Raw genomic sequence first — 21808 nt, 5'->3', positions numbered from 1 at the left:
AACTTATTTTAATATTAAATGTTTTAATATAAATGTTCACATCGCTTTTAGATCTATATGTTTGTACTTTTTTTCTATCTTTTCTTGGATATTAATTTATTGGATTAAATATGTTTTTCGTCCCCCAACTATTGGTCATTTTTTGGTTTCGTCCCTCTTTCAAAATATGGTATAATTTAGTCTTCAGTCTTTTTGAAACTTTGGTTTTAGTCCTCCAAAACTAACGGAGTTAAAAATCTGCTGATGTGTCTAATGTCTTTGTCCACATGTGTTAATTGTTGTGCTTTGTATCTCTTGACACGTGTTCTTACATTTTAAATGAAAAGTTAATCCAAATTGGTAAAGTGTGCTTGATTAGGTTCATTGCAAAGTGTTGTCTGAAGGGTTTGAGCAAAGACGAGGTGAAAAAAAGGTTGAAGCTTGGATATCACCTTCTCGGGCATTGGTGTAGTTGCGCATGTAAGTTCATTTTTTTTCTTTGTTTTCGTGTGAATAAATGGATGGATTTGGGGATCTAGGGTTTTGTTGAAGGGTTTTGTTTTCGAACTTGAGTTTCTTTCTTAATCACTTTTGAAGGGAAATGAAAGGTGATAGAGGAGGTTGTACACCAAGGAGCATAGGTTCTGGAATGTCCCAAACATGTGGATCCTCTCACTTAGCTTCAAAAAACTGTGGTTGTTGAGAAAGATTGTTGTTGTTGAAGGCAACTACATTGAAGAACAAAGGAAGATTATTTTATAGATGTAGAAATTGGGTAGTAAGTGAAAATAAATGCTTTAGTTATTGTGTTGAAGATTGTATTCGTGATTTGTAATTTTATTTTTGCAGAGTAATTCAAGTTGTAACTTCTTTGAATGGGTTGATGAAGAAGATATTGAAATTCAAAGAAGTGTACAAAGGAAGAGTGAAGAGGTTGAAATGTGTATTGAAAACGTTGTGTTGGATCTAAGGAAGAAGACAGACAAGTTGAAGAAGAAATTAGAGCAAGAGAGAAAAAATTTCAAAATGATGTTGGTGTTTTTTGTATTGTCATGGCCATTAACAGCTATGTTTTGTATTTTGTTTGTGTTGAAGATAAATTGTAATTAGATAGGTAATGTTGTGTTGTGGATGTACTATGAAATTTGAAATCGAATAAAATGTGCAAGTTTAGTTAAATTGTGGCCTGATATGGTTGTGTTATGTGCATTTGAGTTATATATTGATCATATTAGCAGCTTGCTCCTTTTGTCATCCTTTTGTCAAACAGTTTGTGTGCAGATTTTGAACCAAATGAAATCAATCAATTAAAAGGTTTCCAAAGAAAGGTGGCACTGAAAAGATCTTAAGAAAGANTCTATAGTGGATTTAAAAACCAAGAAACAAGTATAAGTTGCAGCTTATGCCAATTCGAAACCAATTTTAAAGTAGGCAAAAGTGTTTGACAAAATGCCTTAGAGAAAGCCTGAGAAGTCTGCACCAGAATTTGTAAAATTGGCACTGGTTCAGTTGCTTTTTACAATGCAGAGTGTTTTGGTTAAATTTGATTTGTGCACTTGTTTGTAATCAAATAAACCAAGCTTTTACTACCAATTTAAGATGTAATCTGATGCAATAAACACAACAAGCAAAAGTCACAAAATTCTGCAACTTATCAGAAAAAGTGTTCAATATTTTGGTGGTTTGGAATGTGAATTTTGCAGAAACCAGTTTGGACACTTAATGTGATTATTTGAGCAACTTTGTTTTACCTATTTTGACATGTTAAAACTGCCAGCAGAGGCTACAAGCTTCCATATCAAAATTTCAGTGTATGAGTTGCTATTTAACACCAAAAGTGGTGGTTTGGAATGTGAATTTTGTAGAAACCAGTTTGGACACTTAATGTGATGATTTGAGCAACTTTGTTTTACCAATTTTGACATGTTAAAACTGTCAGCAGAGGCTACAAGCTTCTAGATCAAGATTTCAGTGTATGAGTTGCTATTTAACACCAAAAGTGGTGGTTTGGAATGTCAATTTTGCAGAAATCAATTTCGACACTCAAAATTATGATGGGAGTAACTTTATTTTACCAAGCATGACTTGTTCTAGCAGCCACCAGAGGCTAAAAGTATGTAAATCAAAATTTCACCATATCAGTTGCTAAATCAAGCCATGGCAGAAGACTTTATCTTACACCAGCTAAACCAGTTACAAATAGTTAGTGTTTATGTAGAATTGGTTCAACTATATTGGTTCTACTATATAGGTTCTAGCAGCACCTAAACAATGGGGTTGTGATAAGTGTCAGGTAGGAAATAAATGCACTGGATCTAACAATTTTATAGCATCGAATGGTTATTTAAAAATTAGTGACTGCACCGAATGGTAAATATGTTGTTTGAAAATAAAGGCCAGTGGAATTAAATATAATACACCAATCTAAAATGTAAGAAAGCATAGTGGTTCAATAATCAACAACTGCAAAAGTGGTCCACATTGATTAATAAACAATTCGTACAAATAGTGGTCCCAGCATACTTTAAAGGGTTACAGTCACTACTGCATATGCAATTGAATAAGCATGTGAAACTACAAGACAAAAAAGTGGTCCAGCCAGTCTACTTTAAATAAGAAGTATAACCACTACTTTAAATAAATACTTTCTCCACTACAACTTGTCTAAAATTACATCTTTAAATACACATAGTTTCCTCTACTCAATTACAACTTGCTTGAGACCCTAGAATTTGTCCAGCCAGTCTTGAGGATGTTCTTGTTCCCCCTTCACGCATAGTTGCAGATCCTCCAACTCCTGATGTTGATGCAGCCCCAGCCTCTGCATCTCTGGTCGATCCCCTTCCAGCTTGTGATGTTGACGATGATGCCCCCTGCCTACACATGTTCCCCTTCCTGCAGCAGATCCAGGTGTTGATGCAGAAACACCCCTTTTGTTCTACGAAAGTAGTAAGATAGTTAGATATTTATCTAGATGTAAATAAATTAACTTGTAAATAACATAACCAAGAAGATTTACCTTGCTTTTGTGGCTCTTTTTACATGTCCTTACATTGTGTCCATATGCATTGCAACTGCTACATCTTATAGCAGTATTGGTCTTTCACAATTTTCCATGGGTGACATATTCATCAGCTTCTTATCTTCTTAATTTTTTTGGCCTCCCAGGAGGTGTTTTGTAAATGGAAGGCAGTAGTTGTGGAGAGTCAAAGGTAGGCCAAAGTTGTTGTCCATTGATAGGACTTATAATTGGTGCATAACAAGTTCTATAGGCATTTTTTTTATAGTAAGGATGAACATAATTTTCTGGGTTTTCTGATTTGTAATGAATGGCAGCAACATGTCTACATGGTATTCCTACCAAATCCCACAAGTAACAAGTACATGTGTGATTATTTAAATCAATAACAAACTTGTCCATGGTAAAGCCATGAGTTACTTCAAATTGTGAACCCCCTGCCCAAACAGGATGCCAATTACCACTCTTTTCAACCTCCCTATCCAATCTTTTCCTCTGTTTAGGCATAACATCACCATGATATGAGTCAACTTTTTCTCTAAGGCTTGCAAACCTACTCATTAAGTATGATCCAATCCATTCCATCATTGTAATTATAGGTTTGTCCCTAGCCAATAAAATAGTACTATTAAATGACTCTGACAAGTTATTGATCAACACATCACACCTAGAATAAGCACTAAAAGCATGCTTACACCAACTTTTAGTTGGTATACCCATTAACCAATTAAAGGCATCAACATTCAGATTTTTTAACTCACCCATTTTTTTCTCCCATTTCTTATGGTATGTTGCCTTCGCAGCCCCCATCATGAGGTCTCTAATGACTAGGCCTCTCCCAAATTTTTTCTTGAAATTGTTGTATAAATGGCATAAACACAACCTGTGTTCCACTCCATTCAAGATATCATCAAAAACTGACATTAATCCCTGCATGCATAATTCAACAATAAGTATTACATAATCAAAATAAAATTCTAAACACACTAAAAATTTTAATCTACCTTTTGCTGATCAGAAAAAAAGATCCACCTTTGACAATCTATGCCTCCAATATCATCAAGCAGCTATGTCAAAAACCACATCCATGTGCCTTTGCATTCTGTTTCTACCACTGCAAAAGTTAGTGGGAAATACTGGTCATTAGGGTCTCTTCCTACTGCAACTAACAACTGACCTCCATAACTTGTCTTCAAGTGACAACCATCTACCTCAATGAATGGCCTGCAACTACCTAAAAACCCTTCCTTACAGCCCTCCAAACACATGTAAAATGACCCAAACCTTGGTGGCAAGGTGGGTTGGGGTTGATTGACCTTAATCTTGAAGGTCCCAGCCTTGACTCTTAATAACTCAGCCACATAGTCATACAAACGAGCATATTGTCGTTCTCCATCACCCACTAAACAATCCATTGCAATTTTCTTAGCTCTTCCAGCCTTCCAATAAGTTATTCCAACACTATATGATTTTTTTATTTCATCTATGATTTGAATGACTGTCATCCCTGCAACATTCACAAATCTGTCAACCAAAACCTGTGCAATCCATTCTACACTTGCACTTTTGTTACCAAAAGTCCTTCCACAATTTTGCCCAACTAGAGTTTTGACTCTAAAGGTTTGACTACTTCCTACCTTGCTAGTCATAATAAGAAAACCACACCCTTTTTTACAAACTGCCCTTACTCTCTTCAAATCATTCTTGACAAACTTCACTTCTTTTCCATTCAAAACGCTATGCTCCTGTAGGGCACTCTTAAAATCCTTCAAAGACTTAAACTCCATTCACAATCTAAAATTGAATCCCCTAGTCATATCTTCTGTTTTATACCTTGGAAAGTGCCTTTTGTTCTCCATCACTATCTACATTTGAGGACAAGTCCTCTGTATCATAATCTTCATTTATCTCATGTTGTCCAACCTCTTCGTTAATGACAAATGCCGCCTCACTATCTTCAAATCTCCTCCTAACACTTTTCTTTTTCTTTTTCATTTTCTTTCACCTATGCAAAACTGGATTAATATTTCTTCTCTCTTCCTCCACCATCACATTGTCCATCCCAAACCCATCATCATCATTTGTCATTCTCTCCTCTTCACTGTCATCAACATTTTCCATCCCTTCACCCTCAAGAACATTGCCCTCTTCACCTTGCTCTTCACCTTGCTCTTCACCTTGCTCTTCATCTTTCTCTTCATCTTGCTCTTCCACCATTTCTCCATCAACATTCCCCTTTTCCTCTTCGTCATCATCTTGCTCTTCCACCATTTCTCCTTCAACATTCCCCTCTTCCTCTTCGTCATCTAGTACCAAGTCTTCTACTTTAACATTTCCCTCCACCCCACCAATATTTTTTTCATCCATAACAACTTGTTCCTCCATCTCCTCTGCTCTTATTTTCTCTGTCTGACTGGGTTGCCCATGTTGAACATAAATTTCAACTTCCTCCTTATTTGCCTCTGCATAGTTAGACAACAAAATGGTTTTTCTATCATCTGTCAGTGGTTTGAGGTTGTTCATTGCCTTTTCTTTCGAACCCTTCCACCAAAGCTTGAATTCTCCATCATATTTGAATTCTCTAACAAATCTCACCGCTTCAAAGTATGACCACATGTCGGGATCGATTCCCCTAATAACATGTATCTCTCCTCCCACATATTCTATACCCTTCTTGTTCATGAACTTCCCCATATGATAGAAACACACGTCAAAAACCATTTTTCCTACATGGTCAAATGAAAACTTCCCACATTTGGCTGATAATGCACAACACAATGCACATTACACACACAATTATTTTTCATCTTCAACAATCATAGAGAAAACAAATTAAACTAAAACTAAAAAATTACCTTGCTCAACGAACCACAGAGAATCGTCTTTCTTCTTCAATGAACCATCTCAACGAACCACAAAGAAATCCCTTTCTTTCACGAACCAAACGCAAAGAACGAACACATGAACCCCAATAATGCACACGAAGATGAACCACGAACCAAATGAAAACAAAGCACAACAACACCAACACGAACCCTAACTTATTTTAAGTACCAATATCAATTTCATCCCCGGATCACTTAACACATGTCAAGCAACCACAAGTGTCAAGAGATACAAAGCACAACAATTAACATATGTGAACAGAAACATTAGACACATCAACATATTTTTAACTCTATTAGTTTTAAAAGACTAAAATCAAAGTTTCAAAAAGATTGAGGACTAAATTGTACCATATTTTAAAAGATGAACGAAACCCAAAAAAGCCAATAGTTGGAGGACAAAAAACATATTTAACCCTAATTTATTTTAAATTGATAAATTTTATTATTTTTATGTGTTGATATAAAATATTTGATTATTTATTCACATGACATATAAAATTATTAATTATTAATAAATTTATTTATAATTTTTTTTTAAATGATTCAATTATCATAAATATTTATTAAAGTACATTTTATATAGAAAGTATATAAATAATTTAAATATTTTTCCATAATAAAACTAAGAAATGAAACTTCTCAAGAGCAATAACAAAAACTGACCACAACATAGTCTGCATCAAATTAGGATCCTGATCACTCTACAAAGGAGTTCCGAGGATTTGCCAAAATCATACAATCTAAAAACAATTTATTCACAACACCACATTAACTTGGTCCCTACCAAATGACAGCACACACTTACGAATAACCACTCGACAAAGCAAGGTTTTTGTCAACAAAATATCTTAACAATAAAACATAACCCTCTTCACATTCTCCTTCAGAGCAGGTAGTGGTCTCACAGCAGCATTAGCTCCAGGTGCTCGGGTGCTTCGACCAATACCGCCACCCATTCCACGGCCAGCAACTGCACCACTCGTCATGGACCCACTATCGGACGTCTCTGGTTCCATGTAAAATCTTGCACGGAAAGCAGCCAAGTGGGCATAATATGCAGGAGGCACTGTAATGATCAAAACAAAAAACAATCAGTTAACCACATACATAATTATACTATACAGAATCGTATAAATAAGAGTCCATTGAACAAGACAAAGAGGGGGAAACTCACCAATTGAAACAGATCGTGTGCATCTAGCATATCTAACAAAACAAAAATATCAAATTCAGTATCCTGTCTATAAATTGGAACAGTGAAAGCTGAAAAGCAACGCAAATTAACTTACGTGTAGCAAAGGTTGTTAGTAAGAGTTTGCAAAGCATCTGCAGTAAAATTGTTTTCATCCCACAACACGTGATAGTGAGCAGGACGGCTGGTACCCTGTGTAACACATGGTTTACAACAATGAGGATGCAGTTTAACATATAATTAAATGTTTTTGAGCACAAAGTGTAGCAAATCACACCTGTATTCCAGCATGGCTACAAAGATAAAAGTCAAATTCTGTTGGATGACAGATTTTGGAATCGACAACTGTGCCTGCAATATTTTTTGAGGCAGTATAATTATTTAACAACATAGCTAAACAAGTTCCTTTAAAAAGCATGCCATCAAATAGTGAAAAGAAATATACCAGGCAATATGTTGCCACTCCTGTCAACAGAACTCTTGTCATGATGGTTGCTAGCAAAGAGCCTCGTGTGATGACGCTTTTGAACCACAACAAATGTAACAGGAGGTTGATAGTTGGGTTCAAGGGATGCACATGCCTGGGATTGGAACAAAAGACAGATGAACATATTAGCATTAAAAACATTAAATTTTCACATTGATGCTGAACAAAACATAAAATCATTCTCACCTTTCGAATAGCATCAAGTTCAAACAGTAGAACTTGGTAAAATTGACCTTCACTGACACCATCCCTGACAAATAATATTTGAGAATCATCATTATGTTGAAAGAAATACTGATATGCTGATCACAACAAACAATTTGAGAACACAAGACTACCTGTAAAATATAATGCGTTGTGGCTTCTGTCCCGTAGCCCTCCTAAAAGATATAAGAAGTTCTCTGCCAAAACACAAGCGAAAATGAAAATCTAGAAAATCAAGATTAATATTTATAAACTATCAAAAAAGCTAGCGACCCCCAATGTGCATTAATCAGCTCACATATGAGAGAAGGGTAGGAGAGTACTTGATCATTCCACCAGTCACTGTTCCTCTGACTGGATCTTGCCATTGTTTGAAAAGGTCCTGAATGAGTTCCTGTCTATGAGCTTGGGCGCAGACTAAACCAGCATACTTTGTAATTTCCGGATAATCTTGGGAAGCCACAACCTACAGTTTTAACACCTCATTACAATTTAAATAGCCAAAGAAAAATAGCTTATAACTTGAGTTGTTTGATCAAAAATTCATACAGCTGCAATTGATGGACTTGAATCCTCTCCAGGATGTGGATGAGTCACATCAGCTCCAAAAATAATAGTGGGTCTGTCTCCAACCAAGGGGATGCGCCGTGAAAGTGCATCAACAAGTACAGTGTTTCTCCCTCCCACTTTAACATTAATTTTCAATGCCACATTTGCGAGATACTGCTTGCTCATTTTAAAGACGTGCTTAGTCAAACAACATTGTGAAACTAGTCCAAGATCTGTCTCACATATACGTTTGAGATCACCTACACAAAAAATGATACATATTAAGATATTTTCACAAGTCTGATTGGCACAACAGAAGAAAAAACTAAAAAAGATCATGGTCATGCACCAACCATAAAGAGATCCATTATTGTCAGGTAAAATAACAATGAGCAAATCAAGCTCCCTTCCCTGAAGCTTATTCTTTGCATCATGATAACGGGTTTTTAGAACTTTCTCCACCTGATCAGGGCGAGCACTGACTGGTGGGACAACTGGCTCCGGATTAAATGCCTAGTCACATGAAACAAATGAGTCATATAATCAAAACACTGCATTCAAAACAATTTGATTAAAAGGAATATATACAAACCATGCCAGATATATAGCACATCTGAGCAAGTTCATAGCAAAAGCCACGGGCAACACTATCCTGAACACTCCTTGAAAAATTGATGCAGAACCAATGGTTAACAGTACCCCCATTAACCATTTTCTGAAAGAAATAGAAATTTGTTATTATTCATCAAATAATAGTCAACAAATAATCAGATTGCAAACCATAAGCCAGACATTTTCTATCCCTCGTAAAGTCATTCCAAAGACAAACACCTCGTCACCATGCATGTATTCCAACATGATACATCCAAATAGAACCTTACTCAAACTTACAAACTCTAACGAAAACTTAAAAACCAACCCAATACAGCTCACACCTTCAAACCGTTCAAGAAAGAAAAACCACACATTTTATATTATCATTGTATACTGTACATAACCACCACACTAAAAGGCACCAAACAAGTACCTTGTTCATCATATTCCACTGCCCAACTTGAGGAAGACAATCCTTCTCTCTACCTGTATCATGATATTTGAGCTGAAGAAAACAAATTCAATGGTTATTAATTAGGAAAACAATACCTGAGTTTCTAAAAGTTAATAAGTTGATCTTGATATTAAAAAAATGTACCCAGGGTGCAGGTAGGATGCGTGCTTCAACTTGAGCAAGCTTCTCGCTAATTTTGATTCCAAACTCTTGGGCATAAGGATCTTCATGGTATGCATTGTGATATACAGTCTGCATGATGTAGAGAAGGTTACACTGGGAAATAAATAACTAACAAAGAACGAATTATAAACTTTTTAGTCTAAACAGAAATTGTCACATGGAAAGAATACAAACATAACATCTCACTAATTTTAGAAAAAATAAACAATATAATCCGAAAATATCAACTACCTGCATGATATCACGCTCCCTCTCAACGGGACGCTGGCATGTAACTTTCAGAAGAGCAGTGATCTGTCTCTCATTCAACCTCTTAGAATATCTCTGCCCTTCCACAATCTTGCATACCTACTCCAGAGAAGCTATTAGCTAAAGCAGGCTAGTACAACAAAAATAGCAAAAAACTAACAAAACAAGGGAGCTTACCTCCATTGGCAAATAGTTTGGCCTTTGTGTATTCCCAACTTGCAGACAAGGCCACTGAGTATGCTGAATGACAAACCCATATGTCTCATAGAAGTACTCCACAACAGATTTCATAGTTCCTCTTTCATCTACAGGGAACCTAAATCCGATCCAAAACCAAATCAATATAAAAACTCATTCCATAAAATAAAAATTGCCACACATACTCACGTCAACTCTCTTGTTGCCTGAGAAGTCAGGCCAGAAATTCGGTATTTTCTTCTCATATTTCCTCTGTGTGTTACTTCAACTTTGATCCCTCGGAGAGCTTTCTTGATCTGTCATGTCATACATAAGAAGAGGGTGAGTATTTGTTTTTATTAGAGCGAATTCTCTCTTTATTTCTGTATGGCTGTGGTGCATTACTATCGTGTTAAACAAATGTTAGGTAGTTTAATCAAACCAAAAAAAATCTTCATCATAGATGGCAACATCAAAAAGGACACTACAAGATCTAACCTTCACTCGATCAGCATCAGACAGAGGTCGAGCAGAAACATCTCTATTCAGCAATTGGGTGACAAAATCTATAACTGGCAGTGGCTCAATAAAAGCAGTGGAGGACATATCTGCATATCCAAAGGAACTATTTAGATTAAAAAAATTATTTGATATAACGGGCTTAATAAAAATGAATAAAGGATTAAAGAAAGAGGGATCCAAATTTTGGTGTTACTTACCAATATTCAGTGACAACCCCATCTGAGTTGGACGAATACTTTGGTAGAAACCACGCCAGCTCTCCAATCCCTCACCTAAAGGCTGTCTTCTTCCAAGATCGGGTGAATAAAATGATCTTCCTACAGGACAATACCTACAACATCAAAAATCCAGTTAGCAAATGCGTTGCAACACACTGAAGAAAATTGTAATAAATAGCACTAAAAAAGAATTGTATCAGGAACCTTGTAGTAGGGAGTTCACGCAGTACAATGTCAAGGACCTGCAAAGCCTCTTGTGGCGCATCAGTCTGCCTTCCTTGTAAAAACAGCCCTAAATGGTGAAGGTCTGCCCGTGCAGCCAACTTAATCACCACCTTGAACTCTCGGTCCCTCCTATATAAAATATAAATAAAAGAAAATACATAAGAAAAGAAAAAGATGAAATCAAAAACTAAGAAACAACCACAAGCAATAAACACAAGTAAACCTCTGTCCTCCTGCTGCTCCTTCATCATCATCAATAAGAGTAATTCTAAACTCCTTTGATATAAATGGCAAGGGCCCAGCAGTATAGAGGCTTTTGCGTCCATCATAGGCAGGAAGCCTCTTGCCCAAGTGAGATTCCCGATAAAGCCTGACCAATTGCTCCATAACAGCACGGTTCACGCCTCTAGACGTCACTTCTGGAGTAATGGTTACCTGTGCAACAAGACAGAAAACAAATAGTTTATTAAAACAACAGAATAAGAATTTTCCACCTACAATCGCTGAAAAGGGAACTTACGTCATATTGATGAAGATCTTTGTTAGGTAACTCCGCAAAGAAGTGATTAGCCTTAACAATGCATTTTATGCCATAGCTACCCTTCCCAGGTCGGAGGGGAAACCTCATGGATGATTTACTTTGAGGAGGAGGGGTAGGAGTAGCTTCAGCAATCACCATCTGCCCCACCGATGGCTCCAAATCCACCGGTTCAGGCGGCAGGGAAGAACTCGCCTCAGATGATGTAGGCTGAGGACTCACCCCAGTTTGGTATGATTGAACTGAGGTTGCTTGGTGCAGCTCGGGTACTGGTGGCCTAGAAGAGCCACCATATGAAGGACCTATTCCTCGGCCACCGCCGCCAACACCACCACTGCGGCCACCACCATATCCCCCACGGCCTCCTTGCTGAGAAGATCCTCCTCGTCCCCTACCTTGATAATCAGCTGGGGCGCCATATTGCTGTTGGGGGATGCCATATTGTTGCTGAGGCATCCCACGACCACGGCCTCCACCATAACCTCCTCGCCCTCCTTGGGGACCCCAGGCTCTACCTCCTCCTTGGGGTCCAGTCCCACCAGGGCCAGCAGCCTGTTGTTGGGGCGGTGCACTTCTTTCAGCAGGGCGTTGAGGCTCAGAGCTTTCACCCCCACTAGGTCCTCCTTCAGTTCTTTTCTTTCTACCCATAACGGAAACTACACACATGGAACACATGTTCGTGATTAACAATCCAACAACAGGCAAACCTACTATCACCATTTGGCAATGCCAATAGATCAAGAAGTAAAATAACCAAATGGCAGCAACAAAATCGCAAAATGCAACCAATTGGAGGACAAGTACTTGAGAAGGTGAAACGACACAGTCAAACAAACAAAATGTTAAATCAAGACAATGTTCAACACCGAGCACGCACTTACTAAACTTACATACTAAACTTACAGAACTTGCAAATTAGCATGACAAATCCAGGATAAAGGGCATGTGATACACACGAAAATTAAAACTACGTCCCGCAATTTCAACTTCAACCGCGATTGTGAGACGAGCAACAAAATTTTAAAACCTCGACAGCAACAACTTACCAATTTAAATTTAAATGACAACACTCCACGGGCTCAACTCAAGACGAAAACACACTCAACTAAAACAACATGAACAAAGCCCACAGACTACAAAAATATCATCGGCGGTCAGAAACCCTAAGAAAATAGTGAGCGAGTAAATATACTTCCTACAGTACAGAAAGAATAAAGGCAAACAAGCAAAGCTCGGAGTGATTATATTCACCCCAACATAGTCAATCACAGACACACGGTCACAACCTACTCTTCTATTCTCACGTAACGCTAAAAAAATTAACCTACTAAAAACGAACAAATAACAGAAACTTCTAAAACTTCGATAAAAAAACACACAGACATTGCAACAAAATGCAAAGCCGACACAAAAATGTTGCCAAATCCGCCAAACCTAAATCACAAACCAAAAAAAAATCCGTATAAAAAAAAACAAAAAAGATACGATCTGAAACTCGCCGAAAACCTAACTAACAAAAGCACAAAAAGAACAGAAAAGGAAAAAACCAGAGAAATCAAAAGAAAAGACAGATCAGAGTGAATCTTGCTTACATCAAGAAACACCGCAGAAGGCAGAGATAGTAGATCTAGGCAAAGAAAGACCGAATATAAGAAAAAAAAACCTAGAAAAAGAGAAGAAAGGAAGTGCAGAGCGATTCTTTACCTTACGAAAAAAAGAGAAAAATATATAGCAGAAACGGTTTGAGCAACGGAAAGGGTGAGAAGGTGGGAGAGTGGAGAGAAAGAGTGGTTTTCTCTGACTAAGCAGAATAGAGAGAGAAAAATGAGTGACTAAGGTGCCTTGGTTTGAAGGAAAGAGGAAAACACATGAGAAGTTGGAATTGGACATGTTATAAAGATGGGGTAGGTCTTTGAAAATGACCACTCCGTCCCTACACTCTCCTATTCTTTTCTCTTTTTTCTCCTTCTCCTCTAAGTTCTTCTTCCTACTTCTCCTCTAAGCACTTTCTTTCTTTCTTTATTCTTCTTTTTTTTAATTATAATTTACTTTTTTAAAAAATTCAAATTTTATAAAATACTCTTTTTGAAATATTTCATGTGATTAGGTTTTCACATAAAATAAGTTTTTATTTTTTGATTTTGTGATTTTAAATTTCTCTTTTCAAATCCAACTACAATGTATAGGAACGATATAATCGGAAAATACTAATACTGTGTTAGTGTGTTTAAATATAAATTCATATCAAATTAACTCGGTCAATTATATTTGTTACCATTTCTTGAAAGAGGTTTTTTTTTAATATTTACAACAACCAAATATATTTTTAGATTTTCTTTTCTTAAAACAAAAATGTTATCTAAAGATTGTGTATTAAATAGTTGAATTAGTAAAATAAATCTTTTGAGAAAATATTGGAAATGGAAGGTGAAGAGTTTCAATTTTAATTAATATTAATGATTTCCACTTAAAGAAAGTAATTATGGAGAGGATATGTGGAATGTTAACGGATAAAATAGTTGTTTTTCAATTGATAATTAAAGAGTTCTTCCTTTTTAAAATAAATTAAGTTAATTAATAATGTCATGTGTGGAAATTATTCACGGTGGAGGTTAGGAGGAGAAAGAGTACGAATCAACATATTTATTAATAACATTGGATAATTTGCACATGTGAGACCCTTCAATATCCATGAGTCTGTGGGATGTTTATTTTCTTTTATGGTATTCCTATTTCTACTTTACACCTACACAGCACTCATAAAACTATATTTCAAATATAAAAAAAATCTCAAAAAAAATTAAATGAAAAAATAAAAGTATTAGTTTCATTAGGTATTAGTTACAAGTACAAATTTAATGGTGTTGATGTGTATTTTTTTTTGTTTTTTTATTTATAATTTATATATATATATATATATATATATATTACTATATTTATTTTCAAAAACTATAAAAAAAACCATAAAATAAGTTATAGTTTAGGAAAACTCAATTTTGAGTTCGAGAAATTGTCCAGAAACAATACCAATCAATTGTACGGAGTTAATATTATTTTTTAAAATATTTAATTTTTTCCAAAAATATAACTATAAAAAACCAAAATATATTTTTTTTTTATGGACCCGGTAAGAATTAAGAATTGACTTTACTCGTATCTATTCTCATTAATCAAGATTAGGTAGTTTTTTAAGAAAAACTTATTTGATAATTTTGATATTTTTGTTTTGAAATTTTTGAATTTTTTTTTTATATTTTAGAAATAGTGGGAAAAATGAAAGCAGCAAGTACTGAGTGGGCAGACAATCACACGATTACTTATGCTTTTAAAAACAATGTTTAATTATTTAAAAAAAAATATTTATTAAGCATTAGGATAATGATTGGATGATTTTATTTTATGATATTTTAATTTTTGAAATTAGAAAATATGTATTAAGAAAATATTCTTTATTTTTTGGAATTGTTTATCTAATAAGTATTTAAAGAAAATTTGAAAATATATATCACGAGAGATTTAACCAACATCAAAAGAAAAGAGAAGACCTTTTTTTTATTTTATGATTTAAATCGAGTTATCTATGAGTAGTAAAAATAATGTAAATGTAAAAGTTAAGTGTATGAAGTGAAACACATACAATATGAAGAAATAATATAATACTCAAATCAAAAGAAAAAGGGTGGTAGTGACATACCTCAAAAGCTTTAAAGTTTACCTAAACTTTGGTTAATCCAACAATTTCTTCCTTAGTAATGGTGGTTGGGGGTGAACTTATTTCTCTCTTTATTTTCTTCCCTATTTTTATGTTTTTATACATTCATGTTATTTTTGCATGTCTCTTTCCCTTTTTTTTTTTTTCCTTTTTTTTATAGTAGGATGTGTATTTATATAAACATATTGTGATGTTTTGGTAATTTTTTTAATTATGAATTAATTAATTATGAATTAATTAACAATGAATAAAATAGGGAAAGAAATAGTCTTAGTTGCAATATATTTCAAATCAAATAATATATAAGACATTAAATATAATTATCCTCAAAAATTATATCAATTTTTAGGATGATATATTTCTCTTTTAAAATAGAAGTTGATGCAACAGATTATATTATAATATTAAGATATTTTTTATAATTATCATAGGAATATTGCTTATGATTATTAGCATAATATTGATTTGAATTATTACCACATTAAAAACATGCCTTCATCTAAAAACTGATATTTCAAAAATATTTTTTAGTGTCTTGTGATGGGTGTGAAGAGTAGAGAGGAGGTGAGTATATGCATAAAACTTTTGGTCTCTTGGACTAAATTAAAATTATAGTTTTCTTAAAATTATATAGTTTTGTTCAAAATGGTCCTCCTATTTTTAAATTGTTCAAAGCGGTTCCTTCTTTTGTAAAAATTGGATCAATGGTTACGTGGTATCTACCTTAGTCAATATTCAATGAGTTTTTGAACTTTAAAATAAGTGGTCATGTGGCAATGTTAAAAGTTTTTATTTCACTTTTTATATTTTTCTTTTTAATTTATTTTATTTAAAATGAAAAAAAAATGAATCTTGAATCAAAATCCTAGTTCCAAATCACAAGATCAAAACCGGTAGAGAAAAATCAAGAACAAAAACCCCAAATCAAAACCTTAGTCTCAAATCGCGAGATCAAAACCTGTAGAAGAGAATCAAGAACAAAACCTCAAATCAAAATCATAATCCCAAATCGCGAGATCAAAACTTGTAGAGAATAATCAAAAATAGAAATCTCAAATACACATAACCCAAATCAAAACTCTACCCTCAAATCATGAGATAAAAGTCTCTAGAGAATATTCAAAAACAAAAACCCCAGATAACAGAACCCACATTCAACTCAATCAATCACCACCACTAACTGGAAAAGGAGAAAACGAAACCTCCCACCCAGCAATCAAGTTCGCGAGTTCAAACTAAGATAAAAACCTCCCACCTAGCAATCAAGTTCGCGAGTTCAAACTAAGATAAAAGAGAAAAAGAAAATCGTCTGAGACTCCTAGGAACACCAAAACAAAGAGAAAAAAAGTTTCTAATTAAAGTTTCACATGAATTAGGATTCAATTAATGTAAAGTAAATTTAATTAGGGTTTAATTAAGACTAAAAACTTTTAACATTGCCATATCACTTAGTTGACCTTGTCACGTTTTACAACTCATTAAACATTAATTAAAGTTGCATTTTCATCTCAGAAAAATGACCAAATTGAATAACTTTTATAAAAAAAAATGACAACTTTGAACAATTAAAAACAAAAGAACTATTTTAAACAAAATTAACTAATTAGAAAGCTAAAATAAATATTAAACCTAAAATGGACCTAGATAAAATTTACAAACAAATTTTAAAATATCTCACTAATTATTGATAATTATAAATTTATTAATGATCATTGGCAATGATTGACTGGTGAATAAAAATCTTGATCAAAATTTCCTTATTTCTCTATTTTTTTTCTTTTTCTTTTTTACCTATCTTGGTTGAACTTTATTATTATAGTCGTTATCAATAATTTAAATTTTCAAATTCTTTAATAAAATATGTTAATAAATTTGGATTTATAAATTGATGTAAATTTTGTCGGTAATAATCAAAATTTTGTGCTGATAAAACATATTTATCTTAGATTTTAAGTTCATTTTTTATTTCCTCTGTTTTGTTTTTTATTTTCACAAAACGTAATTATTTTGCATTGTATTATTCTTTCCTTTTTTTTAACTTTTTTTTTCTCTTTTCAATTATAACACATGTCCTAAATTTTTTTATTTTTTTTGTACATTTGAACAAGGAACATGTTTATTTTTTGAAAGTAAGTTCATTTTTATTTCCCAATTTCTTTGTTTTTTTTTAGTTTTTTAAGTTGTGAACTTCGATTTTCTCAATCAGCTCGCATGAATAATTTATGTTGATGTTTTTGTGGTCATTGGAGTTAGAAGTTTCAAGGTGTTTTAACTTATGGAGTTCTGATTGTTTTTGTACGATTAATGAATTTAAGGCAAATTTCTAGCAAAGGAGTTGATCTATCTACTTTTAATATAGAATTAGTGTTTTAGTACGAGACATGATATTTTTCTATTAAGATTTTGAAATGGAAATAATTTAGCTATGAAATTAGTAAAATTACGAATGTGTTAATGTTAAAATATTCAGTATAATTTTAAAAAATAAATAAAGTATCATAGAATATATTATGCAATGTTAATTTTATGGATAAATATTATTTATCTGTCAACATTTCTACATTTTATTACATTTATTTTATTTTAATTAGATACATTACTATTTATTGATATTTATTTTCTTCTACTTATAAATATAATATTTCCACATAAAACATAATATATTAATATTCTATATTACCTTTTAAAATATCAGTATTCATAAAATTCAAAGATTCAAAGATTGCTCGCTGTATTCGATTGATTTATTCTTTTTCATCAATATCTTTTATTTTATTGTATATTATAAAATAGTATATACACTCAGAGTTATGTTTACTATATTTATGTCATGCATAAGTGATGTTGCTTAAGGGATTAGCCACTGACAAATTTTTAATAAATATTTTTATGATACCAAAATCTTTATATAGATGTAAAAAAATAAACTGTCAAATATATAAAATATATTTAAATTAAAAAATATTTATTTTAAATTATATTTTTAATATAAACAAATTTTGGAGGTCAATGTCATCCTTAACCACCATTAAGTTCTACCGGTGAAATTAGTTAACTTAGGCTGATGGAATCACGTTAAAACCAAAAATTATATATCATATAAATCTCGAGTTGAATTAGCATTAAAACGGATGACATGCATTTGACATTTAGACAAATCTTGAATCATGTTGGTGTAAGGATCAATACAAAATTAAAAAGTATCAGACATTCAACTCAAGAGCAACACTTAACTCAACAAATGGTTCGCAACCTCCAAACTCTAGTTCTTTGATATATAAAGCCTAAAAGTATGTATACTTGCCTCATGGACAAGTAAGCCAAACTTTTCTATTTTTCAGCAGGAAAATATTAGACAATGTGACACTTTGAATTGAAGTTTGAGGACAATCATGGCAACCTAAGCTTCACGTTTTTTAATCTCGTTAAATAATCCCGTTAATGGTTTTCTTTGTTGAATCTATCGATGAGGAGGTTTATTGGGAAGATATGATATCAATGAGACATAAGTCCAACCACATAAGGAATTGACACCAGTCTCTACCCAAAACCTTAAGGCAATGTTTTAATAGTCCAATTGTCTTAAGGTTTTGGGTAGAAAGCGATGTCAATCCCTTATGTGGTTTGGCTCAGGTCTCGTGATGTTGTATCTCTCTAATGAACATTCTCCTCCATGAACCCAACAACTGGTATCATAGCTAGGTTCAGGTCTGGTGATCGAGCTTAGAAGAGTACGTCCCCTCCATAGTAAGGTGAAACCCTGTCAGGTGATTGGTGGCAGATATCCAGATGAATCATGGGAGGTGAAAAGTAAGATAGACTTAATGCAGACCATGGTGTACTCGAGCATAAAAAAAGACTTTCATTATAAGAGAGGTGGAGAACCATAGTGCTTTGTTTGAGGGGATGATTGTTAGGGTACAAACAAAGTCCTACATCAAATAAAACAAGAGATGAACATGATTTTATATACACATAAGATACCTCAATTGGCAAGAGGTCTTTCGGAGTGATACCCAAAACAAAAACATGAGAGCTAAACCTAGAATGAACAATGTCTTACGAGTATGGATGTAAAAGTGAGAAGAATGCAGAGGAAAGTCATATCATATTGATAAAATTACTTATATGTCTTAAGTGGATATGTCTCCCACTAATATAAGAGTGAATTGGTTTTTCGCTTTGGAAAAACAAGATAAAAAATAATAATAAAAAGAAAAAAAGAAAGTGATGTTTTGTTTTATTTTAATTGGTTAATGTTTTGGAAACAAAAAAATTATATTAATAATAATTAACAATGATTATTATTAACAACTCATATTTCTTTTTAATATAATTAACACTAATTACATTTTATTTAAAATTATTTTTATGACAATAGCAAAATTGGTAATCTAAAGAAACTTTTTTTAATATATTAAACTTGTCTCATCAACAATTTTTATATCAAATCCTTTCACTTTTCATTATGTTTTCTTCTTTAATCCAAACGATCTTACATTCTTCTTCTTTCTTTTATAAATATACTCAAATTCACACTCTCCCTCTATCCATATTCAAATCCAAACATAACATATATCTCTTTGTTCCATAGGTATCATAGTGTTAAATTTGTAATAAACTCATTCAACTTTTAAACACTTCATTTAAATACTCAGTATGTTTGTTACATTTAAGTCTCATATTTCTTAATGTGTGTTTTAACTTTCTTAAGAAAATATTCCTATTTTATCCTATTTAAATTACTTATATTCTTGGACAAATTTTCATTTTTTATAAATGACCTAATGGATTATATCTTAAGTTTTGAATATCGCAGATTTTATTAAACAAACTGTTTTTATGCATAAGATAGTATTTTTTGGTTTATAATAACAATGTCTACCACAATAAATATGTTTTAAATGTTGTGATTTAAATTTTATAGGACAACTTTTTATTTATTTATTGTACTAGAGCTTTTATTTGAGTAAAAAATAAATATAATATTTAAAACCCAATAACATATTAATATTAAGTAGAGAATCATTGTATTTTTTCCACGATATTCGAACCCGGAAGTATTACGACCTCCATCAATAGTCATATTCTTTCAAACTTAAAAATTGTAAATTAAATTAAACTCAACATTGATAATATTATTAAAATAATACAAATAAAACACATCAATAAAACTTTCTTTCTTTTATATTTATAATAATTTTTTATAATAGATTATGTGTTATTATTTTATTAATTTATTTAAATTTGTATAAAAAAAAATTATATATCATTATTTTAACCACCTTAAAAATGAAATTATATATATATATATATATATATATATATATATATATATATATATATATATATAATTGTTACATTGAATGATAAATTCTATTGATTCTTCAAATCAAAACTTAAAGACTATGAACAAAGTTGATAACTTGCATTACCATTTTTTACTTAAAAACATATCTAAAAGGCATGGATAAGTTTTCCTTCTGATCCCTGCTTTTGGTAATTATATTATTTTTTGTATTTTGTATAGAAACTATTGGTAGATTATAGATTACTTATGTTTGAAGTTATTACTTATTTTGTGTATTGCGAAAGTGACAAACCAACATATCAAATTAATAATTTTCAATGTTATACTAACTTTTGTATTATTAAAAATATTGTTTAAGCTTGATTTCTAATTAATCATTGTTGTATTTTTTTAAAATGGTCACAGATTTTAAATGTTGGTTCATACTATTTTTTTTCACCACGGTCTTAATTAAAAATACAACCGTCATTAAACTATTATAATATATAACAGATTTAACAATATATTTATTGGGGATATTATTATTTGAGTCAAGCTTAAATTACTTCAAATAATTTTTTTACAATAATATTTTTCCTAATTTGTTTAGATTTTTTTATTGTTGAGATGTTTCTCAATATAAACTGAAATTAGATGATGATACTTTTATTTTTTTTTTACAGTTGAAAGCTAATAGCTCAAACTAAAACCCAGCCAAAAAGCACAGAAACAACTAAAATAGCTAAAGATATTAAAAGAATCACTCCATTTTCCATGTTTAGCAGAAGATTTTCATTACTATACTCTCATACGATTTAAACTTAAATAAGGTGAATGAAAGAGAACAAATATTTCTCTTTCTGATAGATTTTATTTTATTATTTTCAACTTTTATATTATTGTATTATTTTAATTGTTCTACATGAATTAAAATTTCATCATAAGTTCAAGAAAAAAATGTATGAACATTTTTCTTAGTTTGTTTCATTTTTATGATATTGAATTATTTTAAGGAAATCTTTATTGTAGCTACTGCTGGTGTTATTTGATACCAACTTGAATAAAGTGCATTAGATTTTATTTTTTTCAAAACATTGTTTTTTTTTTCTATTTTAAAGATATATATATATATATATATATATATATATATATATATATATATATTGTTTCGGTCGGGTTTGGAGGTCCCTTATAACATTCCTACCGGGGACTTGCTGGAGGCCGGACGGTCATCATGGTCCTCTTCAAACTCAAGGTTGTTCGTTCTCCCTCCCTCCTTCCTTCTTCTCTAAGTCGGGCGGGGGCGGGTACCTACCAAAGGCAATCCG

At 32.5% G+C, this 21808-nt stretch overlaps 2 protein-coding genes across 3 annotated transcripts; both read right to left on the bottom strand.

Moving 5' to 3' along the window:
- Nucleotides 1–2681: 2681 nt before the first annotated feature.
- Nucleotides 2682–4993, bottom strand: LOC106756857. The gene is made up of 4 exons (XM_014639463.1): nt 4832–4993; nt 4111–4764; nt 3393–3928; nt 2682–2874 (listed from the first exon to the last, which is right to left on the bottom strand). Exons 1-4 carry the CDS (start codon nt 4991–4993, stop codon nt 2682–2684), a joined length of 1545 nt encoding a protein of 514 aa, XP_014494949.1.
- Nucleotides 4994–6535: 1542 nt separating this feature from the next.
- LOC106770883 (protein argonaute 1) lies at nt 6536–13357 on the bottom strand. 2 transcript variants are annotated; one of them, XM_014656725.2, is made up of 22 exons: nt 13183–13357; nt 11461–12134; nt 11164–11375; nt 10920–11069; nt 10695–10828; nt 10474–10583; nt 10186–10292; nt 9976–10114; nt 9781–9897; nt 9511–9618; nt 9346–9417; nt 8911–9033; nt 8672–8831; nt 8319–8578; nt 8093–8235; nt 7904–7966; nt 7752–7815; nt 7524–7659; nt 7356–7429; nt 7176–7270; nt 7061–7092; nt 6536–6952 (listed from the first exon to the last, which is right to left on the bottom strand). In XM_014656725.2, exons 2-22 carry the CDS (start codon nt 12124–12126, stop codon nt 6735–6737), a joined length of 3183 nt encoding a protein of 1060 aa, XP_014512211.1. In that variant the 5' UTR covers nt 12127–12134; nt 13183–13357; the 3' UTR covers nt 6536–6734. The 2 variants fall into 2 exon arrangements, 1 of the variants encoding a protein (XP_014512211.1); XR_002668856.1 differs by lacking the exons at nt 6536–6952; nt 7061–7092; nt 7176–7270; nt 7356–7429 and having other exon boundaries at nt 7584–7659; nt 8068–8235.
- Between the last annotated feature and the right edge of the window lie 8451 nt (nt 13358–21808).

This window comes from Vigna radiata, chromosome 1 (genome assembly GCF_000741045.1).
Source record: "Vigna radiata var. radiata cultivar VC1973A chromosome 1, Vradiata_ver6, whole genome shotgun sequence".
Classification (NCBI taxonomy): Eukaryota; Viridiplantae; Streptophyta; class Magnoliopsida; order Fabales; family Fabaceae; genus Vigna; species Vigna radiata.
The sequence above is the reverse complement of the archived record's forward strand: the minus strand, read 5'-3'. Positions and strand labels throughout refer to the sequence as shown.